Here is a 12,670-nt window from a genome sequence, read left to right as displayed (position 1 = left end):
CCTTGAGGCTCTGTCTCAAAAAAAAAAAAAAGAAAGAAAGAAAGAAAGAAAGACAGACAGACAGACAGACAGACTATTCCTGTAATGACCAGAACACCACAAATGAGTCAAATGACAGATTGAGGAAAAAAACAACCGCAACATTTTATATAGAAAGAGCCCTTATAATTCAATAAAACAGTAGAAAAAAATGGGCCAAGAACAGGAAAAGGCAATTCAGAAAATACAAATGGCCAATTACCAGAAGCTGTCTAATCTGTTAAGAAATGCAAAGAAAAATTTTACCTACAGAAAAATGCAAATGAATACAGTGAATTGCAGTACTTTTCTTCTACACAACAGACATTTATAAAGATAAAATAATACTGGATGGTAAGTGAATTTAATAAATGGGTACTCTTACCCACTGTTGGTAGGGATATTAATCAGCACAGCCTATTAGGAGAGTTATTTGTTAATAGCTACTTCAAAATAAAAAGCCCTATCCCTTGGGCCAGACAAGGTGGCTCAGGCCTGTAATCCCAGCTTTTTTCCAGGCTGAGAAGGAGGATCACTTGAGGTTAGGAGTCCAAGACACTCATCTCTACAAAACGCAGAAAAATTAGCAGAGCATAGTAGCACACACCTGTGTTCCTAGCTACTCAGAAAGCTGAGGCAGGGGGATTACCTCAGCCCAGGAGCTGGAAGTTGCACTGCAGTGAATTATGATGACACCACTGCATTCTAGACCAGATGACAGAGTAAAACTGTTCTCCCTCCACCAAAAAAAAAAAGAAAAAAAAATCACTATAAAATCACTATCCAGGTATGTATAAAAGGAGCATATGAAACAAACGAATTTCACGAAGTTGCACTGCAGTGAATTATGACACTACTGCATTCTAGACCAAATGACAGAGTAAAACTGTTCTCCCTTCACAAAAAAAAAAAACCTATAAAATCACTATCCAGGTATATATAAAAGGAGCATATGAAACATAAACAAATTTCATGTTTACATATGGGTCTTCTTCCCAAGATATCTTGTTACGTATATGCAAATACTCCAAAATTTTAGAAAACTCTCTGTCCCAAGAAAATATTCAGAATGGTTTAAATGCCCACTTTGGCTGATTCACTCTTAAAATAGTAGGTCTAAGTTACTGAGAGAAACTACTGAGGAAAAACATAAGTGAGACATAACAATGTAGTCATGAAGAAGGTGGGACAACATAAATATTAAATCAGAGTATAAGGAACTAGGTGATGGGAGTGCAGAGGAGTTAAAAGAAAGCTGAGCTGCTATGGATGGGATGAGATAAACTAGGCCTCGAATGCAGACAGATGGGGAAGAAGGGTAGGCGGAGCGCATAAGGGAAGGCACAGAAGGCCAAGAAAGTGAATCACATGTATAGGGCCTGACTAAAGCACAGGGTGTGGGAGTGGGGCATAAGAAAGAGAGATTTGGGCTCGGCGCCTATGGTTCAATTGGCTAAGGCGCCAGCCACATACACCTAAGGTGGCGGGTTCTAATCCAGCCCGGGCCCACCAAACAACAATGACGGCTGCAACCAAAAAATAGTTGTGGCGGATGCCTGTGGTCCCAGCTACTTGGGAGGCTGAGCCCAGGAGTTGGAGGTTGCTGTGAGCTGTGATGCCACAGCAGCACTCTACCCAGGGGGATAGCTTGAGGCTCTGTCTCAAAAAAAAAAAAAAAAAAAAAGAAGAAAGAGAGATTTGGGTTAATATGGTGGCGGTCATTATTATCACATGACTTTTACTCTATAGGAGGTTTTTAAAAGAAACCTCTATATTGAGTGACAATTGTTTTAGCCAGGTGGTATTTAAAAGGGAACTTATTTCCTGCAAGGCAGAGGAGTAGGAGACTCAAGCAGTCTTCAGTGCCCTTTATTTAAAAAAGTTAAGGGTCTGGATAAACAAGTACTGACAATGTATAGAGAAAAATCAATAAAGGTCTATAATCCTAGCACTCTGGGAGGCCCAGGAGCATGGATATGCCTGAGCTCAAGAGCTGGAGATCACCTTGAGCCAGAATGAGACCCTGTCTCTAAAAAAAAGAAAAAATAGCCAGGCGTCGTGGCAGGTGCCTGTAGTCCCAATTACTTGGGGGGGGGGGGAGGTGAGGCAGGAGAATTGCTTAAGCCTAAGAGTTTGAGGTTGTTGTGAGTTATGATGCCATAGCACCCTGCCCAGGGCAACAAAGTGAGACTGTCTCAAAAAGAAAGAAAGAAAAAAAAAAGCAAATGAAAAAAAGGGGCAAATACCCCTTCCATCCTCTGCTGGAACTAAGGTAGCAAAACACAGTAGAGAGATTATGAAAGAAAATGCAAGAGCAATGAGGCTTTTGATTCACAGGGTAGTGCACAGTCCAAACATAACCAAGTAAATGAGGAACATTAGCAAAGAAGTAGTTTCGTAGAAAGTGTCTTAACATTAGACATGCTTGTCAAACTCACAATACCTTTGCTGGATCTCTTTGAGGTTTTCTTGTTTCCTTCCGAGGTTATTTCAATTTCATCAGGATTACCACCTTCATCTTCAATTGCCTAAAGAGAAAGGAAATGTAAAGCTGACCACAAAAGTCAGCACACAGGCTGACTTTCATAGAAGTTTCAGGTCAGAATGGAAATACATATTTTACAGCATATAGCTACTGCTGATCTGGAAATGCTTTTATCCCACAGGGCATCTAAACCACCCTTATTTGTTCTCTTGTCTAACCCCAACAATTTTTAGCTGTGTGGTCTTTTTTCTTTTTCTTTTTTGGATATGCACCCCAGACATGGACATCTCAGCCAGTCTTATTTTTTTTTTAATTAAATCATACATCAATGCAATCATGGAGTATAATGTGCTGGTTTTATATGCAATTTGAACTATTTTCATCAAACTGGTTAACATAACCTTCACCGCATTTTCTTAGTTATTGTGTTAAGACATTTATATTCTACACTTAGTAAATTTCACATGTACCCTCTTAAGCAGCTTTGCTTTAGTTTGTTTTTTCCTCTCGAACACGGGACTATCAGTACCCTGGAAGGCTGTTATGTGGAACCTATTATCCACATAAAGCAAGCACTTAACAAATATTAGGTTTACCTAGTTCATCCTATTTCTGGGACCAAAGTACTCAAAAAGGGAAACATTCCAATTTCCTATGACTTTACCCAGCACCATGCTGTTTAAGTCTCCAGTGACCCCTCCATGCCATGCTTATACTAAGTACTGTACGGATAAATGCTACTACTCATTGGCTGAGTTCCTACTTGACAGGCATGGGACTGAACATGACATGCACTGCTTCATCCAAATACCATCATTTCATATACATCCACAACTTATACCAACGCCTTACTTTCAACCACTAGGTGATTCAGCCACATAGGATTGTAGAAATTTCTAGGGAAATCCTGCCTCCCACCCCAAGAATTTGTCATTCACTTAAACAGTCCCCAGACGCAGCACAGTGCCTGGCACCACTTAGGCACTCTGCAAATCAATAATGAACATGTCAATGATGATGACATTCCCAGAAAGTGGGCTTCAAGTTTAGTTCTACTGCTAACTTTTTCAATCTTTACTATTCTGTGAGCACAAAAGTTTGCTTTAAATCCATTCCTCCCAAGTATTGTGTTTTATTTGTAGAGTTTCAAAGTCTCAATGTTTCCCAGCTTGGTAAGTTTAAATTTAGAACTGAATCTAAGAGTTACACACCTACTCTGTACTACCAGCAAAGAAAATCTCCCCTTCTCTGGGAAGCCAGCAGAGAAACTGGGAGTTCTGGATTAGGATAAAGGGAAAGCACAACCACAAAGTTCTTCATGCGCTTCCTGGGGGCAAAAAATTGTGAAACATTAACAGGAAAATAGAAAAAATACCCCAGACAGAAAGCATCCCATTCCCACTGCTTGCTTTCTTACCCTCATCGACAAAAAAAAAAAACTAAGAAAGAGACACCACCTGGATGGTAGAAGTGACAGAGAAAGAGATAGTTCCACACTTGCTTGGACAAGATAGCAGAGGGGCATATGAGTTAACGGCACTTGTGTTTTAGGACCACATTCCTAAGAAATTGAAAGGAGGGAGAAGGGAGAAGAAATGAATTTATGGTCCCAGAGATGACAATAACTGCTGTCATCCAAGCAGATCTGCATGCCTATGAACTGTTTAGGAATAGGGGAAGGTAAAGCCTCTCTGTTGGGTTTGGTTGATGATATGCCCTGGTGACTAACAACAGAGACCAGCACCAATCCCCACTCTCCCTGCATTTCTCCAGGTAAATGTCCACATCAAGCAGCTTCCAGCCTGCCTGAGTAAAAGAAAGCTAGTATCCATAATGAAAGAAAACAAGCTTCAGTTTTAAAAAACCCAAGTGACTGAGCAAGTTGACTACCTATGCTTGAACCTAACAGAAAATAATCTCTACTTCCTTCCAATAGTAATTAACAAGAAAGGCTCCACCTTCGGTTGTTTGGGAGCCAGTAAGGCGGATGAGTCACCAGTCCCACCAACTGCAGGGGCTGCAGATTAGGTGGCCAGGCTGAAAAATTACATGGAAGAGTCTCAACACAGAAGTAGCTGTATCAGAGAAAGGCAAAGAAACCAATAGGAATAAGGAAATCGTGGGAGAAGCAGAAGGTGGCTAAGCGTTGACTCAGCGCTTTTCAAATGGATCCCCCAAAGTAAGGTTAAAGCTGCCGACCTGGAAATGACAAATGGTGGCAGCATAGAGAGGGAAAGTGAATCGTGGTGGCAACAATTCTGTTTACAGGCGCCTAGGCAGCACGCCAAGCCTGTTCCACGCAACCTTAAATAATCCTCAAACACTACTGCTTTCTTCTTTTTATAAAGGAACAAACTCTGAAGGAGTTAAAAGTCTCTCATGCCCAAGATCAGGTCACTTGGCACAGAGAGCCCCAAGAGTCCAGACACACCGATCAGGGAAGTCCATTCTCTCTGCCTGCCTCTTGGTGAATGGAGTCCAGAAGCTGGTTTTTAAAAGTCCTCCCCGAGTCTTAACATTATTTGACATTTCTGATCGCTGCCGCTAATGCTTTTTCTTTCTGACATGTTACTTCTCCGAGACTAGAGCTAGAAAATCGTTAAAAACGGAAAAAGGATCGTTTTTCCTTCGAATATTTTCTTTAGGCGTTTACTTGGCGAATTAGCCCCCCCCACCCTTACCCCCAACGGGACTGGGAGCATCTTCCCAGAGAAAACCAGGGACCGAATCAAGAACGGACGGCCAGGGTCCAAACCCCGACGCTACCTGTCTCCGGCCTTGTGACCTTGGCCGAGGCCTTTCACGCCGCCCGTGCAGTGAGTTTCAGGGTCCGCCGTCCGATTACGGAGGCTGGAACTGGATGGACACAGAGAAGAGAATCCTCTGCCCAAGGCCCTGTCACCCGTCACCGGGAGCCGCTGACCGCGCCGACTTGTCCGGTCCGCGCCCCCTTTTTCCACTCCTATCCCTAGGTTGGCGTCAGGTTTTGAACTCGGGCCTGGCCGGTCTCCCAGTTCCCCGGGGCCTGGGAGGAGCCGGGAGACGCGCGCGCCAGGCCCGGCAGGCCGTGAACAAGGCCGGGAACTGACCCAAGGGCCAGGGGCCGGGGAACCGGCGTTGCAACGGCGAAAACTCCTGACCCAACCCGGCTCCTACCCTTGGGGCCCCGGCTCCACCTTTTTCAGCCGCTCCATCAAAACACTCTTGTTGCCGCTCGAGTCCAGATTCCGTTTTCTCAGCTCCGCCCGCAGATCGATCACCCGCAGGTCGCTGAGGCGCCGCGTCCCGGTCTCCGACGAGGCGGAACTCAGAGCCGCTGCGCCCGGCGCACCCGAATCTCCTAGGCCTGACAGAGTCTCCGCCATTCCAGGGACCCTGGTTCCGCCACCCCCTTTACACAGAACCGGGCCGGTTTTATCTCTGATCCTAGCACAAAATGGCGCCGCCTGCGAGGGAACCGCTCCAGCCGCCCCGGCGCGCCTCGCTTCTGCGCAGGCGCACCCGGCGAAGGGCCGACCCGCTCGTTCGCCTTTGCACTTGCGTAGTGAGACCCTCGCGAAGGATTTGCGCAGGCGCCTTACGCCTCGAAGGCCTCCGGCCTCGAACGTCCCAGACACTTGCGTACTGTAAATACAGCGCCTGCGCGTTTTGGCGAGGAACGTGCGGTTGGTGGACGCGCGAGCGCCCCAGCTGCTTGGAACGCCCGCGGGGGTGGTGCGCGTGCGCGGCCGCAAAGCGGGGCGGGAGGAAGCCAGTGCGTTTTCCTCTCAGACGGCGCCATTTTGTGCTCAGAGCCGCTACAGCCGCCGGCGGTTTGGAGCGGAGGCGGTGGCGAAGACAGGAAAGTGAGGATGGCGGAGACTCTGGCAGGGTCGGGTGACTCGGGCCCTGGCACGGCCGCTCTCGGTTCGGGCGCTTTGGAGACCGGGACGCGGCGGCTCAGTGAACTGCGGGTGATCGACCTGCGGGCGGAGCTGAAGAAGCGGAACCTGGACACTGGCGGCAACAAGAGCGTCCTGATGGAGCGGCTGAAGAAGGTGAGGCGGCCCGAGGTTCCGGGCTGGCGCAGTGGGCTTGGGCACGCCCCACCGCGGACCTGTCACCTTAGGTCCCGGGCTGGGGGCGCCAACGGCGCGTCCCTTTCTTAGCGGACCCGGGCCCGAGCTGTCGGACGCCACAGGAGCCGGCTGCGTGACCTTGGCTAGTCACCGCCCCTCTCTGTGTTTTGCTTCTAATTCTCCTTCCAGTCATTCTCCTGTGTGCGCTTAAAGTATAGTCTTGGCTGCAAAGCTCCTAGACTTCTCCCCGGGAGCGGAGCACCCTTTCCAGACCTGTCTCCGTGACCTTGGGCAGGTGCTTTTCTCTATCTTGCTCGGTTTCCTTTTCCGAAGAATGGGTATCTGAAGAGCACCTGAGAACGTACAGTAAAGGGGGCTGTGCTTGTTGCTGCCCCGGGGCCTTTGCACTTCCTGAGCGCCACCGACTCCTGGTCCCCGGATCTTCCCCTTGGCTGGCGCCTTGTTATTTACTTGAGAAGTCGCCTTTCTGAATACTCTACCTGAAGTGCTGCTCCACCTCGTTTTTGTCTCTAGTACTATCTTGTGTTCACACTCCACTTTGCGATATATACTTTTTTTAATTTCAGGTTAATGTGAGGGTACAGCCAGTTCACGATATTTGAATTTGTTAGGTAGAGTCCATCTTGTGGTTGTGTCCCGCACTCAAAAGTTGTGCCATACACGCCTGCATTACTTTGCAGTACTTGTCACACGTCTATATCCGGGGAGATCTCCAGTCTTCCCACTGGGACAAGCTCTGTGACAGTGGGAACAGTGGAGTCCTGTGTTACACAAGTGGAACGCATGTTCAAAGACCTGTGGAGTGGAACCACCGACCCTCCCTTGCTACCAGGGCTGCATGCTGCTTGACCTTTCTGTTATTATTTGTTATGTTGTGTAACTTTACAGTGGAAGGTTAGGCAGTGTTGAGGTTGGTGCCTGTTTTGGAGCTGATCATTGACCCCAGTTCACAACTGGCTCATAGTCTCTCTTCCTTTGCTTCATCTTTCAGGCTTTGGGCCCAAAGAGAACTACATTGTGCTGGGCTCATCCTGTACATTTTGGGCTTGCAGCCCAGATTAGCAGAACCAAAGTTGCTGTTTGCAAGGAGGGGTTTGCCTTTGTTCACGGAGAAGTTGTAACTTACAAAGAACAGTGTGTGCCACGCCTCATCTTAATAACATTTTAAAAATTCATTTCTTCTTAACAGGCAGTTAAGGAGGAAGGGCAAGATCCTGATGATATTGGCTTGGAGTTAGAGGCCACAGGCAAGAAGACAACAAAGAGATGTACTAAAGGTATCCACTTTCGGTTTTTGCTACTTGAAGCTTGAATTTTTAGAGAACTTAGAGAAACATGGCTTAGAGAAACATGACTTAGAGAAACTAGGCCTGGAGAATAGCTCTGTCCCTCAGTGTCTTCCCTCCCCCAAAGAATTAGACTTGCTTTTCACCACCTAAAAAGTAGCTGAATAAAGGGAGTAGGGTAGAAATATATAGGGTGTCCCAGCGGTCACCATACACATAGGGTAAAAGGGAAGTTAAAGCTAAATATACCTTTATTTACAAAATATTCATTACAAAATTTTACAAGGGAGTAGCCAACACGCTAGAGAATATTTGTAAATATTTTGTATGGTAACCTTTGGGACACCCTGTATTTGTGCCAAATAAAATTAAAATATACTAAAAACACTTCAATTGGGATTAAAAATGAAGTAGAGAAAGGCATACTCTTAAAGCTGTCCCACTTGCCTGAGAAACTAAATACACCTGCTTGGCTTCTTTCCTGGTTCAAAAAATAGGTATTAACCCAAGGAAAATGATACCAACTGAAGACCAAATAGAACCCAGTTTTTCTAGGATTCAGAATAGGTTGTTGGGGTATTTGCATTAAACCTACATTTTACTGGTGTGTGCAGTAGTAGTATTTTTTGAGACCAGGTCTTGCTCTATTGCACAGTGTAGACCAGGCATCCTCAAACTATGGCCCATGGGCCACATGCGGCCGCCTAGGACATTTATCTGGCCCGCCGGGTATTTTTGTCGCAGCTGCCTGTCCTGCTTAGCAGGCGGCTTGTCCTGGGGCCTGCAGTCCGGCCCTCCAGTGATCTGAGGGACAGTGAAATGGCCCCCTGTTTAAAAAGTTCGAGGACCCCTGGGGTAGACTGTAGTGGCGTCATCATAGATTATTGCAACCTAAGCACAAGTTATCCTCCTGCCTCAGCCTCCCAGTTAACCTATGGGCATGTGCCACAAAGCTCAGCTAATTTTTCTATTTTTTTGTAGAGATGGGGGTTTTGCTATGTTTCTCAGGCTGGTTTCAAACTCCTGGTTTCAAGTGATCGTGCTATCTTCATCTCCCAAGTGCTAGGATTACACCACTGTACCTGGCCCCTAGTATGTGTTTTGGGTTTTTTTTTGTTTGAGACAGAGTCTCACTGTATCACCCTTAGTAGAGTGCTGTGACGTCACAGCTCACAGCAACCTCAAACTCTTGGGCTTAAGTGATTCTCTTGCCTCAGCCTCCCAAGTAGCTGGGACTACAGGTGCCCACCACAACACCCAGCTATTTTTCTTGTTTGTTATTGTCATCATTGTTGTTTAGCAGGCTCTGGACAGGTTTGAACCCACCAGCCCTGGTGTGTGTGACCGGTGCTCTAACCACTGAGCTATGGGCACCAAGCCTGTTTTTTCTTTTTTTTTTTAAATTAAGACACCAGTCATAAACTGGTAAATTCACCTGATTAAATTGTACAATTCAGTGCTTTTTAGCATGCTCACAAGGCTGTGCAGCCATACCACCACCATCTAATTCCAGATTTTCATCATCTCAGATGGAAACTTTGTCCCCATTAGTAGTTAAGTCCTCTTTCCCAGTCACAGATTTGCCTGTTCTAGACATTTCATATAGATGGAATCATGCAATACGTGGCCTTCTGTGTCAGCTTTTAAGTGTTTCAGGGTTTATCCCTGTTGCAGTGTGTGTTGGTACTTCATTCTTTTATGGTTGATGCCAGTTATTTTTGGAGACATTTAAATTGCATAAAACTTTGAATAGTTATCCTAATTATTATTGGCCTCCTTATTAGATTTTACAGTGATAAAGACAATGTAATTTGAGCCTCTTGTCCAGTGGGCTTAATTTTGAAGGATATACTATACAGAAATTTTCACAACTGTATATAATCCATTCATCTGAGGAAGTGCTAAATTCAGGCAGTAGAGGATAGCTGCTTAGAAAGTAAGAAAGAAGTAGCATTTTTAATAATTTCTGGGGCTTCTTAAATGGCTTTTCCTAGAACTACTTTTCCATAAACACATCTAGGGGGTTGAAACACTGCCTCTGTTTTGAAAGGTTAAATTTTTTAGTTAAGTTGCAATTGAACTTAAAATTTAATTTTGAGACATTGATGTGTTTTTGCTATTCCTGGAACTATCCATATTTCAGCTAAACCCATTGACCTTCCCAGCAGGTATACTATGTGAGAGACTTGTCTACAGCAGGAAACAGAAATATGTTTTCTGTTTAGGTGTTATCTGTCATCTGAAAGTCTGTTTTTGAATACTTGTAAAAACTACTTAACAGTGTACAGTTCGAAATTTTTTAATGTAGGTGTTCATTTAAAATTGTGAAGTTCAAGTCTTACTAATTGAGATGTCATTGGCTCTTGGCATCATTACAAAAACTAATCTTTGCTGAGTGCTCTAAACACCTGTTTGAATGTCTAGATTAAAGCTTGGGCCAAATCAAAACTACTTAGAATTAGCATTTTGTCAGTAAAGCTTGGCTCATAGTTACTCCTGTTAAAATAAAGATGTTTGTAGTCTCTGCTGTAGTGGGGATTCAGAGGGCTTCTGGTCCTTTCTCATTCTTTTTTCAAAGAAGTAATCCAGACCAGAGGGACAAAGCTGGTGGCCTAGGTCCTCAGGCAAAGTTCATTCAGTGTTCATCTCAATGTTCTACCTTGAGCTAGTCATGTTCTCTGGAGATGTCTGGGCCTGTGGTTCATAAATGAAGTACTAGACCCCTGTGGCTGAAATTATGTCCTGTAATTATATAAAAGTGTTAAATTAGGAGGAATTATTTTTTTTCAGAATGCCATGCAACAGTGTTCAGTTAGTTCAACATTGGACTAATTCTGGGAACTCACCAATAACCTTTTCCAAAAGTAACAAGTAGCAAAACTTCCTGAAAGAAAACTATCATTGTAAATGAATAAATTTCCTAACTTAATCTAATAGGCACAATTGTTGAAAACTTGTAGGTGGATTTTGAAAGATCAGAATTTGGATTGAGAATTTAAAAGCTTTAGGTTATATGTGAGATTACATCTATGTCTCTCATCCCTCATCATTTAGTCAGATGAGGCCAGGTGGTTAGGGATTGTGGTGCTGCCTATCTGCTGTCTTAGCTTTTTGGTTTGCTTGGATCCTGTGTCAGCACAGCAGGCTACTACTGTTTAGAGGGCTAGAAATTGTGTACAATTAGCACTGTTTTTTAGACAGTGTATTTTAAAAGGATATGCCATGTTTAGATACAGTGGGAAGTGGTACATCTGATTTTTGAGTCCCAGCTTTAGAGATGAACCAAAACTGATTATTTTGAGTCTCAGCTTTAGAGATGAACCAAATTCGCATTTGTCAAATGCAGATAATAAAATCTGCCTGTGTTACTGGGAGTAATAAATAATAAAATGTTAAGCTCATGATCCCTGACACTTGATAAAACTGTATTTCTTGAGTAATTATTGATAACAATGGTGAATGAGATTCTTAAGGTACAGACAATACTGGTTGGCTCTTTTAATCAAAGATTAATATTTTTTATGTTTAATTATCTTATTTTTATTTTATTTTTGGCCAGGGAATTATCTTATTTTTTAAAATTATTAAAATAATACTTTTATGTAATTTGGAAAATGTAAAAAGTATGCATGTGAAAATAAAATTATATTTACTCTTATAATTCAAGCTCTGTTGATAACGTCCATCTGTATATTTTACAAACACATCCCTACACTTACCTGTATACGAAAATGTGCTTTCATGAAAGTGTGTACTTTTTGTTCTTTTCCTCTTGGGATTTTCATTTTCTTAAATATTCTTTAAAGTGTAAATATTTAAGACCAGGTGAGGTGGCTTACGCCTGTAATCCCAACACTCTGAGAGGCCGAGGTGGGTGGATTGCTTGAGCTCAGGAGCTGAAGACCAGCTTAAGCAAGAGTGAGACCCCATTTCTAAAAATAGCTGGGCCTTGTTGTGGGTGCCTTGTAGTCTCAGCTACTTCGGAGGGTGAGGCAAGAGAATCACTTGAGCCTAAGAGTTTGAGGTTGCTGTGAGCTATAATACCATGGCACTCTACCAAGGGTGACAAAGTGAGATTCTGTCTCAAAAAAAAAAAAAAAGGTGTAAATATTTATACATACAACATTTGATTGAGTTTATGGTAAAAGAAGAAAAACATAGAAAGGCACTGATTTTGTAAATGTTGCAAGGCATTGTGGAACAGTTTCTCAGCCTTGGCACTATTGAGGATTTGGACTGAGTAATTCTCTAGGTCATATCCTGTGTACTATAGGGACACAAGCAGCCCTGGCCATTTGATGTCGGCAGCATCCCTCTAAGTCATGACAACCAGAGAGGTTTCCAGACATTGCCACATTACATACACACCAATCCCTCTGTCAAAGAACAACATATGAACAAAAATGTGCCATAATTTGTTTTCCTTTCGGATGTGTAGACCATTATATACTTTTTAGATGGACCAAATACCTATCCTTGAAATTCATTGTTACACGTTTTAGTGGACATCCTAAGTTTGATACATATGAAGCCAGAAATTTTCTATGTGTAGAGGTTTCCACTCTTTTTTTTTTTTTTTTTTTTTTTTTTTTTTTGAGACAGAGCCTCAAGCTGTCCCCCTGGGTAGAGTGCCGTGGCATTACAGCTCACAGCAACCTCCAACTCCTGGGCTCAAGCGAGTCTCCTGCCTCCGCCTCCCAAGTAGCTGGGACCACAGGCGCCCGCCACAACGCCCGGCCATTTTTTTTTTGGTTGCAGCCGTCATTGTTGTTTGGCGGGTCCGGGCTGGGGATTCAAACCCG

The 12,670-nt window shown here is 44.0% G+C and overlaps 2 protein-coding genes across 8 annotated transcripts in view; one reads left to right on the top strand and one right to left on the bottom strand.

Moving 5' to 3' along the window:
- Positions 1-6,008, bottom strand: part of SAFB (scaffold attachment factor B) — a 42,648-nt gene extending 36,640 nt beyond the window's left edge. For 4 of the 6 annotated variants that reach the window (XM_003795000.2, XM_012808369.1, XM_012808368.1 and 1 more), the window contains exons 1-2: positions 5,680-6,008; positions 2,462-2,546 (exon numbers count right to left, since the gene is read on the bottom strand). In XM_003795000.2, the coding sequence (XP_003795048.1) occupies positions 2,462-2,546; positions 5,680-5,868 (274 nt within the window). In that variant the 5' untranslated portion in view covers positions 5,869-6,008. Of the gene's footprint in view, positions 1-2,461; positions 2,547-5,269; positions 5,484-5,659 lie in introns of those variants that run through there. The other 2 variants (XM_012808371.2, XM_023516245.1) reach the window with 2 other exon arrangements.
- A 145-nt stretch (positions 6,009-6,153) lies between these two features.
- Positions 6,154-12,670, top strand: part of SAFB2 (scaffold attachment factor B2) — a 36,325-nt gene continuing 29,808 nt past the window's right edge. For both annotated transcript variants that reach the window (XR_002774631.1, XM_003794998.3), the window contains exons 1-2: positions 6,154-6,540; positions 7,772-7,859. Coding sequence is in view for 1 of the 2 variants with exons in the window: in XM_003794998.3 (XP_003795046.1) it covers positions 6,355-6,540; positions 7,772-7,859 (274 nt within the window). In the remaining variant the exon portion in view is untranslated. The remainder of the gene's footprint in view (positions 6,541-7,771; positions 7,860-12,670) is intronic.

Source organism: Otolemur garnettii, unplaced genomic scaffold, assembly GCF_000181295.1.
Source record: "Otolemur garnettii isolate 467f Iridium unplaced genomic scaffold, OtoGar3 scaffold00088, whole genome shotgun sequence".
NCBI classification, from domain to species: Eukaryota; Metazoa; Chordata; class Mammalia; order Primates; family Galagidae; genus Otolemur; species Otolemur garnettii.
Note: the sequence above shows the minus strand (reverse complement) of the source record. Positions and strands in the feature narration are given on the sequence as shown.